Here is a 23,442-nt window from a genome sequence, read left to right as displayed (position 1 = left end):
CATTCAGTAGATAGAGCCCTTAGTCTGAAGTCAGGAAAACCTGAATTCAAACCAGGTCATAGATACTTGCCAACCATGTTACATATACACTGAGACAATTAAGTGGTACAGTGGATGGAATGTTAGGTCAGGATGACTCAAATAATTCCAGTCTCAGATACTTACCGGCCAAGACACTTGCCCTCTATCTGCCTCAGTTTCCTCAATTGCAAAATGAGCATAAAAATAGTACCTGCCTCCCAGGGTTGTTGAGAGACTATAATGAGATAATATTTGTAAAGTGCTTAGCATATTACCTGGCACATAGTAGATACTTAATAAATACTTTATTTCCTTTCTTTCTTCAACTATAGTTTCTCTCTGTTGCCCTAACATAATTAATTTGCATTTGGTTCCACGTTTTTGTGCTAATGATTTCAATTACTTTATTCTGTGATTCATCATTCTATCCTAAAATTGGTTACTCTTCTTAGTCTAATCAGCATTCTGCCTCAGATCTTCAGCCTAGCTTTTTCCCCTTAGATTGTGATCTATAAAAGTTCCACTCCCCAGGATTTCATCCGCCAGTGAGCTCACCCTCTTAAAAAGGATTTGGAGGACATCTAATTCAGAATTATTACTTTATATGGAAGGGCAATGAAAGCAAGGGAGATTGAAACATTTGGCCAGCATCACATAAGTAATAAGACTCATTGGTAGTATCCATGATTCCATCCTTTCTGTTGAGCCAATTAGAATTGAGTCTTGATTGTATGGTAGGATACAGTCTAAGCCTGTGATTTCATTGGAAAGTCCCAAGGAGGGAAGTCCTTTTACCAGTGCCAGTTGGTACATTCTGCACAATTGCCTGAAACTCTGGGAAATTAAGTAATTTGCCCAGTATAACATGGGTAATAAGTTTGTCTCTAGTAATATAGAGTAAAATAAAATTTTGTTTTGTGGTTAAAATGGTTATTTTTCTATATGGCTGGGAAACATAGGCAGTGTTATCCAGAACATTTCTGGAAGCTTGACAGGTTTCATTTATATTCCTCCCAAAAAGATAATATATGTTAATGGCAAAATAAATTTTATTTTAGGACTATTCCATGTCTATAATATCAGAGTCCAGCTTGATCATATCCCTGTAAGATCTGGTACAAGTCATTCAATATCCCTGAGTCATAGTTTTCTTTTTCTTTTTTTTTTCAACACTTAACAGTGTTTTTTTTTTCCCAATTACTTGTAAAGATAGTTTTCAACATTTGTTTTTGTAACACTTTGAGTTCCAAATTTTTCTCTTTCCCTTTTCTCACCCCTTCCTCAAAACAGCAAAATATCTGATGTAGATGATAAATGTGCAGTCATGTTACATCTTTTTAATTAGTCATGTTGTGAAGGAAGAATCAGAACAAAAAAGAAAAACTACAAGAAAGAATAAAACAAAAAATATTTTAGTGAAAATAGTAGGCTTCAATCTGCATTCATACCCCATAGTTCTTTCTCTGGATATGGATGGCTGAGTCTTTTAGAATTGTCTTAGATCACTTTATTGCTGAGAAGAGTTAAGTCTGTCATAATTGATTATCACACAATGCTGTTACTGTTGTACTGGTTCTGTTTACTTCACATATAAGTCTTCTCAGGGTTTTCTTTTTTTCTGAAAGTATCCTGCTCATCATTTCTTATAACACAATAATATTCTATCACAATCATACCACAACTTGTTCAGCCATTCCCTAATTGATGTGCATCTCCTCAACGTCTAATTCTTTGCTATCAGAAAAAGAGCTGCTACAAATATTTTTGTCCATATGGGTCTTTTTTATGATCTCTTTGGGATATAGCCCTGGTGGTGGTATTGCTGGATCAAAGGGTATGCCCAGAGCCATAGTTTCCTAACTTGTGAAATTCAGAAACTGCATTTAGATGGTCACTCAGAGGTCCTTTCTAGCTTTGGACTTATAGTACTGTGATGAACTTTGTTTTTCTGGGCTATTTATGTGTCATAAATGGAGGATATAATCCCAGAAAGAATTTCCCATATCTAGGTCAGCAATGGAAACTATACTTTAGGATATTACCATTAAAGGATACAACTTATCTAAAAATCTTTTTAAAAGTATATATCTTGCTTAGTAGGGCAGTAGGTACAAAGTCAGGAAGACACATATACTAGATGGGTGATCTTGGACAAGCTGTTAATTGTTTTTACATCATCTGTAAAATGAGCAGGAGAAGGAAATGAGAAATCATTCTAATATCTTCATCAAAAAAAAAAATCCCAAATGGGGTCATGAAGAGTTAGAAATGACTGGAAATGACTAGACAACTACCACTTTATTTAGTAAATGGGAGTAAGACATTAGAATGTGTTCCACTGTGCCATGCATGATGTAGCCAAGTTTGTTAAAGAACATTTCACAAATCTAGCAGGGATGAAGAGGAAATGGCACAGAACAACTCACCATTGTATCTGCAACAGACTTCTGGCATGACATGTGGGGTGCACATTTGTCCTTTCAGAATGGGATTGATTTTATATTGAAGATTCATTAATGAGATGTTGAGTGACTGGGCAGTACCTCCACATGTACACACACATATATTCATGCATACATAAACATACAGATTAGGAATGTTTGAGTTAAATTTACTGCTGCAAAAATAAAAGTGAGGGATGGCTGGGGTAGATGGGCAAACTTTCCATTTCTACTGCCAGTATGTTTATATAAATGTTTCCATCTTTAAGTCTCTACAAGGAGCAGAACAACTTCCGTCTTTCTCTCTCTTTTCAAAACTAATTTAAATCTAAGCATTAAAAAGACTGCTTTCTACCATATGTTTGTTTTAGATAAAAAGCTAAATCTCTCCTAAACATAAAGGCTTCTAAAATCTGTACTGCTAATATAGGCATTGAATCTTCCGTGGTGGTAGTTAGAGCTCCAGAAAATGCCAAAGGACTGTTTTGGATGATTTCAAACATGAGATCTTTTATAAGCAACCACTGTAATTGTTTTCGTTTACATTTGTGGCTAATGAAATTAAGCCTTTGATGGATAGGCAGCACGGCACAATGGAAAGATTGGATTCTTGGAATCTTGGGACCCAAATACCAGTTCTGTATTTCACCCCCATGTGACCTTTGCTAAATTATTTAACCTTTCACCCTTCAGTTTTCTTTTCTATAAACTGAAAAGAGGGCGATTTCAGTGACCTCTGAACTTTCTTGCAGCTTTTAAACCTATGATTCCATGATCCTATGTCCTAAGAAAGTAATCTTTTCCCTCAATCCGCCCCAAAACAACATCATTGATATCATTTTTAAAAAAGAAAAAAAAGAAATTGTCAAATATTAAGAAAAAATAATGGTGACTGATTAAGATCATGAAACTTAATTGCCAGTTGGACCATCAAAGGCTGAAAAGAGGACTATACAATCAGAATTTCTTCTTTTTTCTTAAGGAATATTTGCTTATGTATAGTGAGATACATTTTTGAAAGATTTCATTCATATAGTATTTTATTCTTATATTGATTAATATACTTTGAATTCTATACTTTATCTAGTTAAGACTAAATGTTTGGGAAGGACCAATACCCATATTCCCTAATACGAGAAAGGACATGTTTACTGGAAATGTTATAGTAGAACATACTATAATTTTGATCAAAATGCAATTGAATATTTCTTTGAAATAAAAATGATGTTTATGTATTATCATAATTCCCTTCAAATGTAGCCTGGTATTAACTCTTTTCCCTGCCTTATATAATTCAAGTCTAAAATTGCTGTATTTTATCTTCCCTTAAAAGGGATATTTGCTACTATTGAAACTGATTAGGACTTGTGCATAACAACCTCAAATATTCTTTGTGAACATATTAAATAGAATTAAAAACAGAATCAAAAACTTCAGTGTAAACTGATGGAATCTAACTCTATATATCCCAATTTCCTTTGTATACTAGACATTTTAAGTTAATTATTTAATAAAATCATTAATCAACCTAAGTAACAACCTATGAAAATTAATACCTTTTAAATATTTCCCTACTGAAATATCTTTTAGTGAAAAAAGTGTTTTTTCTGCCTCTATGATTTGTAGGCATAATTGTTTCAGTAACCCAAATCAATACACAAGAACAAATCTGGGATGCTACAGATCAGGGTTTCTTTCTAAGGAATTTCATGTGGTTCAGGTTTTCTTGGCATCAGGAAAAGCAATATAATAATATTATTTATTAAAATGACCCATTTGCTCCTCAACCAGTGTTGAGATAATTAAGTGGTTCAGTGGGTAAAGCTCTGGGCCTAAAGTAAAGAAGACTGAAATTCAAATCCAACCTCAGAGCCCTACCAATTGTATAAAACTGGCCAAGTCAAATGAGATGATAATTATAAAACATTTAGTCCAACATTTGGCATATGGTAAGCATCATATAAGTATTGGCTCTTATTGTTGTTGTTGTTGTTGTTCTTTTCCCTAGGATTTTCTTAGTATGGAACAACCAAGTAATCAGAAAGCATTTATTAAGTACGTAATATATGCCATATCCTAAAGATATAAATATACAAAGAAAAATTAAATAATCCTTGCTCACAAATTCTAATGAGGAAGAAAACAAACCTCCCTTTATATTTATAAGGATATAATTATATGTAGCATCTATAAGTACATATAGCATGAATAAAAATTAATAAATACAAATCTATACAAAGTAGTTAATTACAAGATAATTTGGAAGTGAGAAAACTAGTATATGGAGGAATTGGGAAAAATTCTGTGAAAGAAGACAGTGTTTGAATATCCCTTAAAAGACTCTCTGAGGTATAAGTAAGCAAAGAGTTCATTTCAAAAAACAAAGAGGGTTTGACAGGACAAAGAGAAGGCCCATTTGATTGTTTTACAGAATAGAAAGGGATTCATTTGAAGTAATAAGGAGCAATAGGACAGAAAGTTGTAATGGAGCTATACAGGAATTTATGTTCTAGAAACAATAGAAAAAAGGTAATTCTGTATTGTTTTCTCCTACTTTTATTTTATTCTTCTTTTAAAGACTTAACATGAATGTATTTGAGGGGCAAATGTATGATTTCACCTTGAACGTATCTCATTTCTAATCAGTCAGTCAATAAACATTTTTAGTCATCTCCTATGTGTCAAACATTGTTCTAAGTGCTGGAGATACCAAAAAAAAAAAAAAAAAAAGGCAAAATAATGTCTCTGACCTCAAGGAGTTCATAATCTAATGGGAAACTACAACACATTAAAAGACACTGAAAAGGATAGGGAGGAGGAGGGTACCTGGTTCAGGGAGATATAATGAACTCCTGCAGCCTAGTAGAAAATGATGCAGTGCCTTCCCTGGATACTTTCTTTTAGTGGAGGATCTTGATAGAGCGTCCCAATGTCCATCCTCCACCCTTTCTGATCAGAGAGAGAGAAGGGACTCAGAAATGAGTGCTAAAAAGATGTGAATTTCAGAATTGATGTCATCTTGCAGAAAGATGAATCTCTGGAGAGCATAATTATGTTCAGGAGAACAGCTAGATGGTTATAGATCTGGAATGAAGACTTTATAATTAGGAAAGAGAGAAAGTCACATTTTGGGCGAAAATCATATTCCTCTCCCTTAATGACACAAAAAGGGAGGAATATTTGCCTGCCTTCTCCTATGGAGAGTCTGTGTGTAAGTGTTTTTTTAGCAAATAATATTATTATATTGCTCTTGCAGGTGCTAAGAAAACCTGAAAGATTAGATTATAGGCTGAGTCCATCTAATGTGACTTATTCTGTGAACATATAACCTTAGATAGAATAATGTTATAGGCAGCAATTAGTTATGTGTGGAAAATGTTTCAGTTTTCATCTTGAGCATTCAGCCGAATGGCAATAAAATGGCAATTTGGTTATAATATTTTAATGATGCTATTTCAAAACAACTTCATATGGGGCAGTATTACATGAAATATATTTACATTATTCTTCTGGTTCAGTGAAAGTGGGTTTTTCTTTCAAAAACAATTGCATCAAGTTTAAATATTGACCCAGGTACTGAACTTTTCTCTTTTACAGTAGCTTAATGCTTTTCATTTATGGCTGATCCAAATTATTAAATTTATAATCAAGTTTCTTTTCATCATTAATTTGATTTTCTGGGACTTTGGGGGAACAATAATCCTTTCAGAATGATTTTGGTATTATACTAGAGAATGTTAAGGGACTCTGATTTTGTTGGCATGAGCATTCTTTCCATTGACAAGATTCTAATTTCTCAAAAAAAAAAAAAAACCTTAGTAGCAGGTCTCTGAGTATTGCTACAGCTAAAATAAATCACAGAATTATACTAAAGTTAACTTTGAATTTATTCAAGGATGTCTTCAGTTGGAAGTTCTTTGGTCTGTTATCAGGTCCCTATTTTTCAACTTACTAGGACCTTCCTAGGCTTATGTTCCATTGGTATGGCTTAGCAGAATTCAGAGTCCTTCCTCTGTTATAATGAGATCTTTGTCTTGAGTGGAAAAATTTTGGTATTGTTTTAAAATGTTTATGCTCATCAATAATACATAGAGTAGTCTTCAAATAAGGTGTTCAATATAGCTTAGTTTTATGCCAATATAGAGGTCTGACATAAGATGATTAAAAAATAGAAAATTGTGTCATGGGAGTTGCTGATAAAGATTTATTACAATATTGATTGATAGATATGGCTAGAAAGATCTATAGAGATTCTGTATGCAGAAGAAGCTGAGGGTCAGAGACATGAATTGTTTTACTCAGGTTATATCACCTGTGGTTAATGATAGAGCCAATACTAGGAGCTGTCTCCTGATACTTAATCAGAATATCATCAATTCAAAGCTCCAAGGGATATTAGAGATCATCAAACCTAACTCCCTCATTTTAAGCAAGAACCACCAAGAAAAGTTAAACAATTTGTTCATAGCATAGTCCCATAGCTAGTGGTATTCCTAGTTCCAAGGTCAGGTCTCTATCCACTGAACCAGCTGGCTGCCATTATTCTTTAATTCTCATCTATAGATTCTGGCATTAATAGAATCTATGGGGGGGAAAAAACATGGTCACAGAAACCTTCTTGTGTTCCTAGGTCCTCAAAATAGCAAATAATAATAATCTACTTAGTATATTTGTGCAGCTCATTTTTACAAATATAGAGATCATCCAAGAGTACTCTGAAAGTCTTATGATGAAAAATAGTATCCATACCCTGAAAAGAACTGTGTCCACATATAGATTAAAGCATATTTGTGTTATTTTTAACTTTATTTTTATTGAGAATTTTTTGAGGGAGGATCTATATTTTCTTTGACAGCATAACTTTTTTTTTTATTTTATTATAACTTTTTATTGACTGTACATACGCATGAGTAATTTTTTTACAACATTATCCCTTGCACTCACTTCTGTTCCGACTTTTCCCTTCCTTCGCTCCACCCCCTCCCCTAGATGGCAAGCAGTCTTATACATGTTAAATATGTTAAAGTATATCTTAGATACAATATATGTGGGCAGAACCGAACAGACAGCATAACTTTTATGGAAAATGTTTTGAATAGCTTCACATGTGCCTTCTTAATGGGGGATGAGGGTAGAGAGAAAGGGAGAGAATCCTGAACTCAAACTTTTAAGAACAGATGTAAATAATTGTTTTATATATAATTTTGGAAAATAAAATATTAATTATTATAATTAAAAATATATAGTGATCAAATAGGGATACAGATGGGAACTGTGATTTCCTTCATTGGTATAGGGATCTTTCAGGTGAGAAAACTTTTTCCTAAGGCCTTCAAATGGTAAGGTCATACAAACAGTATGAGTCAAAAAGTCTTGAATACTGGTTTTCCTGACTTTGAAGTGATCTCTTTATCCACTAACCCATACTACTTCTCAGAAAAAGCATGGTGACGTATTTGTGCAGACTGGAGGAAAATTGAATCATGTTTCTACTTCCTAGAATAAATCTAAAGGACTATGGCTTTCAGATAAAATGTTCAATCTGTTGAAAATAAGAAAATAATGGTATTAATGAATTTATATAATACAGTACCTACTTAATGAATTAAATCAACTGAGCCTCTTGCTAATCTAAGACAGTTAGTAGTGACCCAGTACTTTGAAACCAGAATTCAAAAAGTTCCTGAGATTTTTTGCATCTTGAAAATGACTGCACCCCTGTACCACAATTGAGATGCAAATAATGATCATTGCCTCAATGTGGACCCAACATTGCTTTATTGATATTGTGAACTCCAGCTTGTGTAACAAATTAATAGTCTGACCTCTGTATGAAATGTCTGGGTGGTCTTTCAAGGTACTTTCAAGTAGTTTGTATTTCAGTTATCTAGTATAAGGTCACAGAAACTGGGACAGCTGGAGCTAGTTCCACATCTGAGACAGATGATCACAGCTTCTTTTCCAAAAGCATAAGGCAAAAGATGCCAAAGGTCAAAGCTGCCCCTTTGAGACTCTAGGAGTGTTCGTGGTTCAAGGCAACTGAGGTCAAAAAACAAAGTGGCAGAGGTTAGGAAGTGTCTTCGTAATTGAGAGTTCTTTGCTTTCTTGTGGTACTTCTCTCCTTTACGTGTTCTTGAAAGAGTATGATCTCATTCATGTCCAGCTAGGTTGTCATTCCTAAAATCCTAAATAAATCCTAAATTAAAATCCTAAAATAATTCAAGGAACTCAGTCTCCTGCATCAAAAAATAAGAGAATGTCAGGTGCCATTCATACACCTCTGACTCTATGACAAAGATCATTTTGGATGTGAATGGGCTTTAACACAAACCTATCCTTGGAGAGTTTCCCCAAGTGGTAGGAGTAGCCCTTAAAACTGAGAGCCACTTCTCTTCAGTTTAACCAGGGATTATAATTATAATCCACTAAAATAATTTAATTGAAGACATCAAGAGCAGCTGCTAAATCATACAACTTTCTGCCACACTTGCCACAAATGGGCTTGCGTTTGGTTTTCATCTCTCCATTAAGTTTTAGTGATTTGAATTTAAGACTTTGATCTTCACTATATACTTCAGCAACAATACTATATGATGATCAATTCTGATGGACGTGGCTCTTTTCAACAATGAGATGAACCAAATGAATTCCACTTGTTCAATAATGAAGAGAACCAGCTACACCCAGCGAAAGAACTATAGGAAATGAGTGTGAACCACTACAAAGCATTTCCACTCCCTCTGCTTTATCCCCTTGCATTTTTTTATTTCCTTCTCAGGTTATTTTTACCTTTTTTATAGCAGCAAAATAATTCTATACATATATTGTATTTAACATATACTTTAACATATTTAACATGTAATTGGTCTACCTGCCATCTAAGGGAGGGGGTGAGGGAAAGGAGGAAAAAAGCTGAAACAGAAGGTTTTTCAAGGGTCAATGCTGGAAAATTACCCATGCATATATCTTGTAAATAAAAAGCTATAATAAAAAAGAAAAAAATTATAAAAAAACAAAAATAATTTTAAAAAGGATTTTGATCTTGCCAGTAACTGTTTGCAACTGCTGAACCAGACCTTGAAGGAGTTAGTGATTTCTTCTTTTCTCATCTACCTAACAGTAGAAAGGAGATGGTTTGGGCTATGGGCACTTTTGCTTTTCTCGGTTCACCAAAGATGAGCCCTAAATGGAGGAGGAACCCCATAAACATAAGCATACTCTTTGGGAGAGCAGACTGTTGTGGTGAAATGAAAATAGCTCCTAAATTTCTAAAACTACTTAATAGTATACACATTAAGATATACTTATGTGCTTCTTAAAGGGTCCCAAAACAGGAAGAGGAAAAAAGACATTCTGCTGGGATGAACAGTGTTCTTTTGTCAAGCTTTCATCACATTTTCTCACATCTCCTTCACACAAATGCCTCCTCAGAAAAGGGTTTAACTGGTTTGTTCAGTGATTGGGAAATGCTGGATCCTGTGTTCTTATAAACAATACCTTTCTACTCCCTCTGCAAACTTGCTTGCTACTTGTAGCAGATTAACACTGTTACATTTGGAAGCTTTCTGCCTAATTTTTTATCTAACTATCCTCAACTTCTTAGTTCTTGCTCTCTCTCTCCACCAGACTCCCTTATTGATTTCTATATGTAACTCACCATTTGTAAGCCAGTAAGTATTGTAATATGTCATATTCCTTTCTTTCAATTCATGTCATTGGGAACACTAGTTCAAACTCATTGGTTACCAGAAGTCTTCTCGCATATAATCTACCATACTATAACCATTCCACCATGCTAGGAATTTAATTTAATATGTATACATATATATATATATATATATATATATACACACATACATATATATATGCATATATGTGCACACACATACAAATCCTATATGCATGTTTATATACATATATATGCATTTTCTATGTGTGTGTATGTGTGTGTGTGTGTATTTTATATGTGAACATTTTACTATTCTCATCATGTTTCATTTATCCTTATTAGTGTATGGATCTGTCTTGGCAATTCTTAGAATTGATATTTCCTAAGGGAATGGTTCTTCACTTGCCAGCACACTCCTTACTCTACTTACTTGTTACTTTACTTCCATAAAAAGGAATGTTTGGAGACAAGGGAATGGAACAATAGTGGAAATGGGCTTTAGTGCAGATAGTTATTCCTGAACTCCCAGCAAGTTACTTACTGTAACATTGTTCAACTGAATTCAGCAAACACTAGATAAGCATGTATTAGGATGGGAGGGATTTGCTAAGGACTACAAATGTGTAAGTAATCTCCTGCCCTCAGGGAGCACCTACTTTTCATTCATTGTTTACCTGGCACAAAAAAAGCAATAACCTTTCATGTTACATTTAAATTGACACTAGACTCCAGTTTAAGAACTTTCAGAATGGTATCATTCGATAGTATTTTATGTATGGGATCCTTAAAGATGTATTTATTTCTGTCTAAAAATGTCTTCTTCAACTGAAAGCCCATATCTTCAGGATCATTATGGTGATATATTTTGAGATGGATCTGTGACTATTTTCAGAGAAAAATCCCACTCCTGATAAAAATTCCAAGCAGTAGCACTATAACATAAAACTCCTCCCTTCCAAAGTTATTTATTTTTTAATGGTGATTTAGAGTACATCCCATTCATTCACACACATCATCTTGTGGTTGATGATGTTCATTTTAATACCTATGTGATATAAACATCAGGAAAATTGTTTTACAAACATGAAGTCAAGAGAAACTACAAAATATTGGTTTATTTGAAATCTTTTGCTCCTCGTAAAGCACATGTGTTTCCTGATGAAAAAAATATTTGAGCATAGTGTTTAGACAGCTAATTCTGCTAAGATTTCAGTTCATTTCTTTTGTGTGGTTTTTCCATTACACTGCCCTCAAGTATATCACAGCTGCTGCATTCATCACAAGTGAGGCGCCAAACTGGGTCAGGAACTCCTGTGGAGTAAGTGATCTCTTATCGGCACTTGGACATAAATTGTACTCTTATTGATATCACCATCAGTGTTTTATGGATCTCCAGATTTCAGTGCACTGGGGCTGCTAAGGCACCAGTTAAAAAGTCCCATCTGAAGCCCATTAAGACTACAAATGGGGAAAACTGATTGCTGCCCCCCCCCAAAAAAATAAATCATATACCATTTTCACTAATGTTTTTTGGTATTTCTTTTGTTCTTATTTAAGTATTGATAGTGGTCATAGGAAAAAGGAATGTTTGGAGACAAGGGAGTCATCAACAATAGTGGAAATGAGTTTTAGTGCAGATAGTTATTCCTGAACTCCCAGCAAACATATATGCCATGGTCATCTTGTCCCATGTACTTGTCCCAGAGCTCCCATAACTGTTGCTTCTAGAGCATTTGAGTTATCACTTCTGCTTTCCTCCAATCTTTTCTGCTACTAGCTTTCCAAACCTCCTTGTATTCTTCAGAGACCTGAGGGAACTGGAAGAGGGCTCCAAAGCTGTCAGATCTGGTTGCATTTGTCATCCTAGGTATCTTATTTTATATACTAAAGAACATTATTTTGAGAAATCAATTCAAAAGCCTCTCTGTACCTTCATCTTCCTACAAAATCTACTCAGTGTTTTACAGTGTCAAACACCTCTTCTTAATATGTTTTCTTAGATTCTGTGACTGTAAAATCTTGGTATCTCCTTTACCTGGTTATTCACCATTTTTGTTACCCCTACCCATATATGTTCTGGAAATTGATTTGGAAACACAGAATTTGATATATGGAAAGGGGTTTGATACTGCTCTTCTCTAACCCCATTTTACAGATGAGGAAACTGAGGCACAGTGAAAATAAACGGTTTGTTAATATCACTTAGCCAATTACTAACAGACCTACATGTAAGACAGGTTTTCCAATATCCAGGAGAGTGCTCAAACTTCAATTTCAAATACCACCTCAATAAAGCTGTCAATCCCTAATTTAAATGAAGTCCTATATTTCTCACTAATTTTAGAGCTTTTTTAATTAGATTCCTCACTACTTTATATTCTAATATCAAAGACAGAATTTCTGCAGTTCTTCCCCAAGCCACCCTCAATACCCCATTTTATCATTTTAGTGTTCACTAAACAACTAAAGTGAAAATGACCGTATTTTACTTCTTCCACTTTTCTATAACTGTCTACCATTCAGTAATTTTATTTTCTGCAGTGAAACTCAAATATGCCCATTCTTGTTAGTCTCTCTGCTTCTACTTATACAACTTTATAAATCTCAAAGCTTCTTCTTTCCTGAAAGAATCCTATAAATCGCGATTGCTTTAAAAATGCCAATTACTGCCTCCTGTTATCCTTAAAATCAGAGTCCAACTTTTTATTATTTCCTTCAAAGTTCTTTTACAGAATCCCAACTCTTCCTGTTTTCATCTTCTTAGTCCAATGGGAAGGAGAGAGATGGGAAGAATTTATTAAACACTTACCATGTGCCAGGCAGTATGCTAAGGAATTTGCAGATATTATCTCAATTTGTTGCTTACAACAAATTTATGAGATAGATGTGATTATTTTTTTTTTTTTTACAAATGAGGAAGTTGAGGCTGGCAGAGGTTGGGTAACCTTATCTAGAATGGTAGAGCTAATAAGTATCTGAAACGGGATCTGAATTGGGCTTTATGCACTATGCCACCTAGCATATTTCATATTGCTCCTTGAACTTGATCTTCTCTTATTCAATTCAAATCTTTTATTCAAGTCATCTGAAGTACTTTGGACCTGTAAAGAAAAAGTACTCATCATATATCCTTCTCTGCCTTCAAATTGTAGCCTAGCTTTCTCCAAACAAAACCTGCCTTATATTAATATCAGCTTATCTTCAAACAGGCTGTGATCAGAAACATTAAAGACCATTCAAAACTGAATGAAAATGTCAGCTCCGTTTGAAAGAGGTCTATTAGTAATGCAAATGGGAGGTTATACACACTAGTTATTAACATAATGGAACCCATTAGAAGGTTCTCAATGAGATATTCAGGCTTTGAGAAATCGGAGTTAGGCAGGGGAAAATAGGAGTATGTGGGTTTTCCCCAGTGGATAAAGCACTGGGGCTGGAATCAGGAAGCTGATATTCCAGAGTTCAAATTCAGCCTTAGACATTTACCAGCTATGTGATCCTAAGCAAGACACTTAACCTTGTTTGCCTCAGTTGCTTATCTGAAAAATGAGCTAGGGCAGGTAATAGCAAGGCAGTCTAGTATCTCATTTAAGAAAACCCCAAACAGGATCATGAAGATTAGGACATGATTGAAATGATTGAACAATAATAAGGAGGTTATTTAGGGCAGTTAGGTGGCTCAGTGGATGCAGTGCCACACCTACAGTCAAGAAGATACATCTTTCTGAGTTCAAATCTAGCCCCAGACACTTCCTAACTGTGTGACCCCAGGCAAGTCACTTAACTCTGTTTGCCCCAGTGTCCTGTAAAATGCACTAAAGAAGAAAATGGCAAAAAACTCCAATATCTCTGCGAAGAAAACCCCAAATGGAGTTACAAAGAATTGGACAAGATGGAAATGACCAAAAAAAACTATCAACAAAAGAGATTATTTAGAAATGTAGAACCAGTTCCTAAAGTTTTTAAATGGGACAAGATATTCTTGGATTTGACCAACTCCATTAACCCATTTGGAAGAAGGCTTGCCATGGTATGATATGTTGAAAACATTGCCTGAGTTGGAGTCAAAAGGTTTGAATTCCACTTCTGCCGTAGTAGCCTTGAGATTTGTAGATGGAAGTAATGAACCTTAATTTTCTCTTCTGTAAAAGGGGATAATATTAGGCCTATTAACATTAAGGTGAGAGTTAAATAAGATAATGTTTATGAACCATGAAATTTGGAGTTGAAAAGGGCTATGTAGACTGATGTCTAGTCACAATTCCTTTCTACTATAGCCTATCTTCCATCAAAAACCTTCAGTGACAAAGAGTTCCTTGCTTTGAGAAGTGACCTATTCCACTTTTGTACAGATCTAATTATGAAGAAGTCTTCCCTTGTATTGGGCTGTAATCAGTTTCACTATAATTTCCACCACTTGGTGCTAGTTCTGCCCTTTAGAGTCAAACAGAATATGATTAATTCATCTTTCCTGTGACAACTCTTCAAACATCTGCAGACAGTGATTATGTCTTCTTTCTCCCTTCACACAAAACTAAGTGTGAGACCAGAGTAGAATGACTAGTTCCTGTTGTGAAAAGGTAGCAATGAATTTACAACTTGTTTTCTTCGGGGGGAGGGAGGGGGAAGTAAGAAACAGATCAAGAGCTATTAGGTGGCTCAGAATTTCCTAAGGCAAATCATTCCCAATTTAAAAATTGTGACAAATGACCTTTAATTTACCATTGCAATCATTTTTTCAGCTCTATTGGGATTTTATTCCAATAAACATAGTTTTCTTATAAAGGAATAAGCCTTTATGTTTATTTTTTATTATTTATTTTCAAGTCATTTTGTCCCACGAGGAATTCAGTTAACTAAAGTTAGCTTTATAATAAAACCAACCCAGGTTCATGTTTTGAAGTTACAGAGTTTTAAAAGTAGCTCAAATTATATTTATCAAATAAAGTTACATAACAAAAAATGGCAAACATAAATGTCTAAAAATTTAGGAATCAGTATAAAGATTATTCAAGTAATGTGAAACTTCTGAAAAGCATATCATTTTTATAAAACATATTAAGAGTATCCTTTGAAAAATCAAAGAATTTATATCCTAAACAAAGGGACTTTATTTTTTAATTTTTATTTATTTAAATTTAATTTATTAAATAAAAGCATCTACTAAATGCATAATAAAAAAGATTGCACATAGAACTGCAAATATATTACATATAAATTGCTATTTCTTTTAAATATGTAATAAAATTAATCATGTAAAATTTTTTTTAATCTTTTTTCTTTCTTCCTCCCCACATCTTAGACAGTTTCTCACATAAAGATCTCATATCTCAAATATAAAGAACAATCAAAAATAATATGAGTCATTCATTTCCCAGTTAATAAATAGTTAAAGGATATAAACAGGCAATTTTTTGATAAAATAATCAAAACAATTTATAGTCATGTGAAAAAATGCATTAAATCATAATTAGTTGAAGAAAGGCAAATTAAAATAACTTTGAGGTATTATTTTACACCTATAAGATTGGCTGAAATTTTTGAAGGGGAAAGGACAAATGTTAGAGAGGATGTGGGAAAATTGGGGCATTAATTCCTTGGAATTGTGAATTTGTCTTGGAGAACACTCCCAGAAAGTTAACAAAAATGACATAAAGGAGCTTTAAAAGTAATATTGTAATAAATGTCATATGTGTAATGAGTTCTAACAAATAGAAACACATCAGATATTCTAGGGCTGTGGGAATGAAGCCTATTATTGGCTCTGAAAGCACATGTATACGGTTTTCTTATCCATAGTTAGAAGGATACACTGGACTCAGCCCCTTTAGCCAATTCTAAATCTAGTTTCCAGGCAATAGTAATAGATCATTATTCATTCAGTGAACAAGCATTTAATAGGAACTAACTATGTGCCACACTATTCTAGGCCCTAGGGATGCAAATATGAAAAACAAAACTCTCATTGACCAAGAGAAGCTTACTTCTCAAGTTGTCACGCATGCTATTGAGGAAAACAACATGTATAAACATAAATAAATAGAAAAATATTTACAAAGTTGGGGAAAGTAGGTGGTACCATAGTGTATAGAGTGCCTATTCTGGTGTAAGAAAGATTCAACTTCTAGCCTCAAATACTTGCTAGATTGTGACCTTGTGTTTATACTTATAAGTAACCTTGCTTAACCTTATGTGTCTCAGTTTCCACATCTGCAAAAATGGAGAAGGAAATGAACTACTCTAGTATCCTTGCCAAGAAAATCATAAATGGTGATCAAGAAGAGTTGGACATAACTGAAATGACTAAACAACAAAAAACAAAAATATACCAGATTAATGTAATCTTTTTTTGAGATGGGTGACCCTTCCAGCTAGGGAATTAGGAAGGATTTCACTAATGAGTGGCACTTGTGCTGAACTCTTCCAGAAACTAGGGACTCTAAGCCACAAAATACAAAGAGATCTCCTGGCATAGGAAATGGCACGTTGTGTGTGACAAATAGCAAGTGTGCTAGTTTGGCAGGACCATAGAGTGTTAAAGGGAGTAACATGTGATTAAGGCTGTAAAAGTATGTTGGAGTCAGGTCATGAAGGGTGAACAAGAATTATGTCTGTTTTATCCTAGAGTCGAGAAGAAGACAGAGAATTCTGAGCAGGAGAGTGACAAGATCAGACTCATGCTTTAGGAAGATCACATTGGCATCTAAATGGAAGATAGAAACTGAAGACCAATTAGGAAGCTATTGCAATAGTGTAGATAAGAGGCAATGGAGACCTGTGTTAAAGTCATTGTAATAGGATTTTTTTCCCTCAAGTATGACAGATGTAAGCTATGAAGTGAAGGAATATTCCTTAGATCTTGGAAAGCGAATGTATTTGTACAGATTTGACGTTGAGATTTTAAAGCTGGATGATTGGAATAATAATGGTGTCCAAGATAGATATACAGAATTTAAGAAGAGGGGTTAGGTTAAGGGAAAGATAATGAGTTCTGTTTTAGATATGTTAAATTTAAGTTGCCTTTACGTTGCCATACAAGTGGAAATATCCATTAAAGAGTTGGAAATATAAGGCTGGAGTTTAGAAGGAAAGAAATAATTTCTTGATATATATTGATTTTTAAAATATCTGCAGAGAGATAATAATTGAAATAATGATGAGTTTACTAGAGGGAACATACAGAAAGGAGAGAATACAACTCAGGACAGAGCCTAGGAATACATTCCCTTTGAAGCAGCAGAACATGGGTGGTGATCAAATATATTGATCATAATTGTTTTTACTAGAGTTGATAATCATCCTTTACTGAATTCATCTTCCTGGGACTCCTTATGGTGTGGAGATGTTGGTGAATTAATCCTGGGTTCAAACACTATGCTGACAAAATACAAGTTTTAGCAGATGTCAAATTGCCAAGATTCTAAATCCCAGCAGACCATGCACTGCCTAATCCAATCCTAAGAATCAAATTCCTAGAAGACTGGTCATTAGGAGATGAATTTGGCAAAGCCACAGCAACTTGTGAAGTCATATGGAGATAAGGGGGTACAATATGCAGGGTAGGGCATAAAGGTTATAGCATGCTTTTTATGGAAGCAGTCCCACAGTGATAAAATCATATTTCTCTTGGAGATGAATCAACCTAAAACATGTTATTATGTTCTTGTGAATTTTAAATAGCTCAAAAGGTAATAACCAAACTATTACATACTCTTTGCCTGAGTTGTCAGTAGCCAAGTGGTTGTTGCCTTTTACAAGTGAAGAAAATTCTTTTATACTATGTTTCTTGAGATTTAAAAGAATAGTCTTTGTATTCACTAACTGGACACAATACTTTCCTCATTATCTGTGAGAATGTATTCTTCAAATTTTCTTTTAATGTTTACAAGATGTCAATACAATAACAATGTGATAATGAACATTTTCAGTAACTAAAGTGGGATGATTTGCAACTTTGAAGTAATATTTCATGGATAAAAGGAGACTTTTTTGGTATTTTTTTTTCCTTCAGTGATAGAGCATTGCCTCGTGCTGAGAATGAAATGCTTGGAAACAAGAACTCAAAGTAAATGTGAAACTACCCTTTTCTTTCCTTAGTCATAAAGAGAACAAATCACTACCTAAAGATATCACTCCTTGGTGTCTGGGATAACTTAGGGGCTTTTCTTTAGAGTGGGATAATCTTTTATTTTTTCAGATAACCTGACTAAAACATATGGTGTGGGACTGGAATACTTGTTATTAGTTTTCTTTGTACTGTTGTTGCCCATAATCTGTGACTCACATTGGTTCTGCACGAAGCACCACTTTTGGTATACATTTTTCCTGTTTTTTGAGGATGTTTCAGTCAAGGAACAAAAGGAAACTAACAAAACCTTTGCCATTTCTTAGATTTGCTTAGGGTTTTTGGTAGATTGGGAAAATCATGTAATGATGCATCTAGGAATAGAATAAAATTGGGAATAATATGAGTTTGGACTTCACATTGCTCTTTGGGGCTAGCCACTATAGCCAAAGTACTATTTCAGTCAATTTCTGATTATAGGAAGAGATACATTTTATTTTCTTTTTTAGCTAGTTTGTGTAGTGGCCAGGGATGGATTGCCAAAAGGAATAGAATTTGTTGGAAGCAGGGAGTTGTAAATACTAACAAAAGGAATCTCTTCTCTAAGCCAGCTGTGCACCATTTTTAAAAAAAAGGGGGAACATGAAAAATATTAATTTAAACTGCAGAAGCTTGAGAGTGTTCGGGCATTATTTTTAGAACATAGAAAAATGGGAGAGTGCAATTTAACCATTATTCACAAAGCAAATTCTTAAAAGAGCAAATAGAAGTTAATTTTCTTGATTACGGAATGATTTGAAAAACAACCACAAGGAAAAAAATATTTCAAAGACTTCCTTTTCTGACTGCCAATTTCATATTAAGTAAATTATTTTCAGCCTAATTATAATGAAACTAGTAAAGCTACTAGCTCTGCTATGTTTGGCTTTCATTTGGACTTCCTATTAGAAAGATCATCTTTCAGAATTTAATAAGTGACTTTCAAATATTTAATGGTAGAATCTTTCATTAAATTAAAAAGGAATCAGAATATTTTTAAAGGACTATCTTATTTTTCTCATCAGTATTGTCAAGCTTTATTAATAAGACAAGCAAAGATTAAAACAATCCCCTTTGCTTATTTAAAAAGCCATTAACACCATGAACCTAGTCAAAGTCATATTTCCATATGTGTAATCTATACATTCATGAGTTCTGAAAGTACAATATGGGAGTAACTTGCAATAACACCTTTCTTTGTTTCTATATAAATTGCAGATTATGCTGACATTGTCACATGACTACTTCATGATCATCCTCTTAATTCATATTTATTTCATGTCAGTTTTATACTGTGTGGTGTCCATTTTTGTATTTATCACCCAACAGTTTTATCTTGAGTACTGCTTTGGCCAATTTGTTAATATAAATTGTAAAAGATAAACTTTCTGCTGTTCTTGTCTTATATGTGTCACTATATAATAAATGATGCAATGTCATTAAATTGAATTATTTACAAGCACTTCTAGAACTTGAATACTTTTACACAGAAAAATGTGGTGAGTCCTTTTAATTAAATTGCACTGTGCCATGTGCTTTTTCCCTGAGGTTCTTTTGACCTTTCACCTCTTATTTTGTCTTGCAGGCACACCACTGTTAGTGAGGAGGAGCAGTGACCCAGCACTGGGCCCACCTGCTGACTCTCATCCAGGTGCTTCACACCCCAGTGACCAGAATCTGAAACCTGTTGTACCAGTAAGTGTCCTGCAGTTTGAATTTTTTATAGAAGAGGTTCAGACCAACTAGCTTATTTGGAAATAAAGATGTATGTGTGTTTGCATATGTGACACACACATATCCATATATATTTCTGTATGTGTGTGTTTGTGCCCATAAACACAAACATACACATATTACATACATGCAAGGTCTCTCTGTGGATTTATCTTCCTGGTCCCTAGAAAATATGCACATGTACATCTATACATATACACACACACATATATGTGTGTGTATGTAATATATCACACATTTCTTTCAAAAGAATCTTATAAAGTAACAGAGAAAATTGTATCTTTCGTATCTTTTTTCAGAAAAAAATTGTATGAATATGATATGACCATGTAAGTCATTTCCATAATATTTTTGTTTATAACATGAATACTTAATCTATTAAAGAAATTATTTGGAAATTTAATGTTTGGTATGTCATTAGAGGATGGACACATTTATAAACCATTAAAGCTGACCAGAAATAATAATTTTACAGAGTTCCTGTTGTTACCATCATGCAAAATTGTTTAAAAGAATGACTTCCCTAAGATAGAAAAGTTAGCATTTAATACTTAAGTGATAGTTTTTAGCATATTTTGTCCAAAAGAAAATGAGACAATAATAGATAAGAATGCGTACATAACTGTAGCATTGAGGAAATTTGCTCATTCTCAATTTTCTGTTCTGGTTACTTTTTCCCTGGCTTTATAGGAACTATAAAAATATATGATTTTATATATAATAATATTTTCATATAATAATTTAATTTAATATAATAATATTTTATTGTTTTTAATTTATGGAATAAAACAAGCATTTCTACCACATGCTGTAATTAAAAAGATGATTATACAAGAAATGCAAATCTGTAATGTACAACTTGATATTCTTTTTAGACATATAATAAACATTGACTAAGTGCCTACTCAATAAGCACAATATTAGGTTGTGGTGGAAAGCAGTTTTGATAAGACACAGTCCCTACATTTGTGAAACTTAACAATATATTTAAGAGGTAAGACACAACAACCAATAAATATAATACATAATATTATATGATAGCTACATTAGAACATTGCAAAATCCCAACAGGGGAGGTAGTTATCAAGGCTTGGAATGGGATAGGTTGTAAAGACCAGCAAGGAATTGAAGAAGGGTTCAAAGATGTGTTTAAAGCTAGTGAAATGACTTGAGTTCCAAGTAGTATATTATAAGTATGAATGTTTTTAATGATTGATTGATGATCTTTCAGTTCATAAATGGGTGGTAGAGACAGGAGGGCAAGAAGCATGTGAAAGAAGACATGCTGGAGACTGGAAAATTCAATGTTAAGGAAGATGCAAGATAAATCACAGCATTGGGAGGGAGGTTGGGCTAGGTGGTTCCAGCCTCTAATTTCTGTCTAACTCTAAAATTTTGTAATTATTTTTGGCATTTGGTCAAGAGTAGCTATTGCATAGAAGTCACATCTTATAGGTTGATGATTGATGACAAATCTGGGGAGTTTATGATGATGGGGTTTTGCAGTACCTAATAGGAAAAATAACTGTTCAAAAGAACCACATTAAATTGCAGCATAATCCAAAACTCATATTGGGAAGGAGGGAAATTAAAATTTCCATTTCTTTAACTTGAGGGTTCAGATGAAAGTAATTGACAGATGGCAAAACCTCAAGTGGGTTATGTTCAGTCATTCCTGAGAAACAAAATTCTCTTGTAAGCCCCAAAGCATAAGAAACTGAAAGTATAAATATTTGACACACTTGATTATGTTGAATTATTGGGTTTAAAACTGTAGTTAATGATTGTTATGTTCAGTTTTATTTTATTATGTTTACTTCTGAAAAAGGAATTGGAGCTTTTTATTTATAATTTTTGGTTTTGATATAGGCTTTTTTGATGTCAAAAGATGTGAAATTGTCAAGTTGGCAAAGTGCCATTGGCCATTTGGTCAGTTCACTAATATTAAAATGATAATTCAAAGTTACATCTTCCCTAAAAATGTCCAGAGTAGAGGACAAATATATACATTAAATATTTTATAAAAAATAAATAAATGAAATTAATTTCACTTAGACCTGTAATTTCATTGACATAAAGAATTCACCCCGCCGCAAGTTGAAGACAGTCTCTACTCATATAAGCAGCATCAGTGTCCAGTCCACTGACAGAAATTAAATAACTTATCCAGAGTCATAGTCTCAGTGAGTATCAATGGTGAGAATTGAAACCAGGTCTTCTTGGCTATGAGAGCTGTGCATCATGTTGTTATGATGTCTATATAGATCAAGAAATCTTAATTTAAGGTAGCTGAAGCCTAGTCTATGGATAGAGTTTCACCTAAAGTTTAGTTTACCTAAACTTGAATGAGGGAAGAAATGCATCTTTATTTCAATAAAAGTGTTTTCCTTTTGAATTTGTATTCCTATATTATTTTCTTTTATATTTCATTTTATACATTTAAAAATATTATTTTGAGAAGGGGTCCATAACTGTCACCAGACTACTAAGGGGATCCTCTGCTTTCAAATCCTATTTAGCATATTTCAAATTTTAAATATGTTAACAGCTAATTATAGATTGTGAATCCCTTTAGTGAGGGAGGAATTGTCTTTTGCTCCACGTTGTATGTTCAATTTTTTAGTACAATGCTTGGCATACAGTAGGTGCATAATAAATTTTTACATATTACCTAACAATCTTCACCTTTGTAGCTTATTGTATCCTCACATTTTAAATGGAAATTCTATTGTGTAAAAATGTGTTTCCTTTACTCTGATCTACCATTTCTGCAATGTGATACAGTGCTAGCCTTTTGAGTCTCAAAGATCTGGAGTCAAGTCCTATTTTGGTAGATGTTAGATAATCTTTTAATGGTTCCAGAAAACCCAGAAAATCTGTAAGTTACAGATTAGTTGGAGATCCATGTTTGGTGGAGGGAGTTCCCATATCAGGAGTTCCCAAGCCAGAGTAGATCATAGGATTGCCCTCACTGAGATTTTTTTTTAAGTTATTTACTCAAATTCATAGCATTTAATGTGCAAATAATAAGACTAACTTTTTTTTCAGATCAATCACTTACTTTTGCTCCAAGTTCCCAAGTTATATGATTATAGGTCAGAACATTTTTTGTGAATGGTTTTTTTTATGGAATTTTACACCAGAGAAGTTCAGCAACCTCTTAATTACCAACTATGATGTTTTTTTGCAAGTTCTTCTACCACTTTTTGGCACTGTTGATTACTGTTTATTCCCAGTTTTTTATAGTCTTTTGGTCTTCTTTATGCTATTTCCTCTTGGTTCTCTTTTTACTTTTCTGACCATTTGTTCTCCTTTGATCCTTGCCTGCTTTATTAGCCACATCAGGCCCTCTAAAAACTCATTCCTGTCTTAGGCCTTTTTTGATCCTTCTTATATTTACTCTTCCTTGACAATCCATCAGTTAATGGGTTTAAGTCTGTGCAGATGACTCACATATCTATTTATCTGGCACC

General features: G+C 33.8%; 1 protein-coding gene across 2 annotated transcripts in view; it reads left to right on the top strand.

Moving 5' to 3' along the window:
- Positions 1 to 23,442, top strand: part of PARD3B (par-3 family cell polarity regulator beta) — a 1,324,210-nt gene that overhangs the window by 616,157 nt on the left and 684,611 nt on the right. For both annotated transcript variants that reach the window (XM_051983714.1, XM_051983713.1), the window contains exon 4: positions 19,821 to 19,930. In XM_051983714.1, coding sequence (XP_051839674.1) covers positions 19,821 to 19,930 — 110 coding nt within the window. The remainder of the gene's footprint in view (positions 1 to 19,820; positions 19,931 to 23,442) is intronic.

This window comes from Antechinus flavipes, chromosome 3 (assembly GCF_016432865.1).
Source record: "Antechinus flavipes isolate AdamAnt ecotype Samford, QLD, Australia chromosome 3, AdamAnt_v2, whole genome shotgun sequence".
NCBI classification, from domain to species: domain Eukaryota; kingdom Metazoa; phylum Chordata; class Mammalia; order Dasyuromorphia; family Dasyuridae; genus Antechinus; species Antechinus flavipes.
The sequence above is the reverse complement of the archived record's forward strand: the minus strand, read 5'-3'. Positions and strand labels throughout refer to the sequence as shown.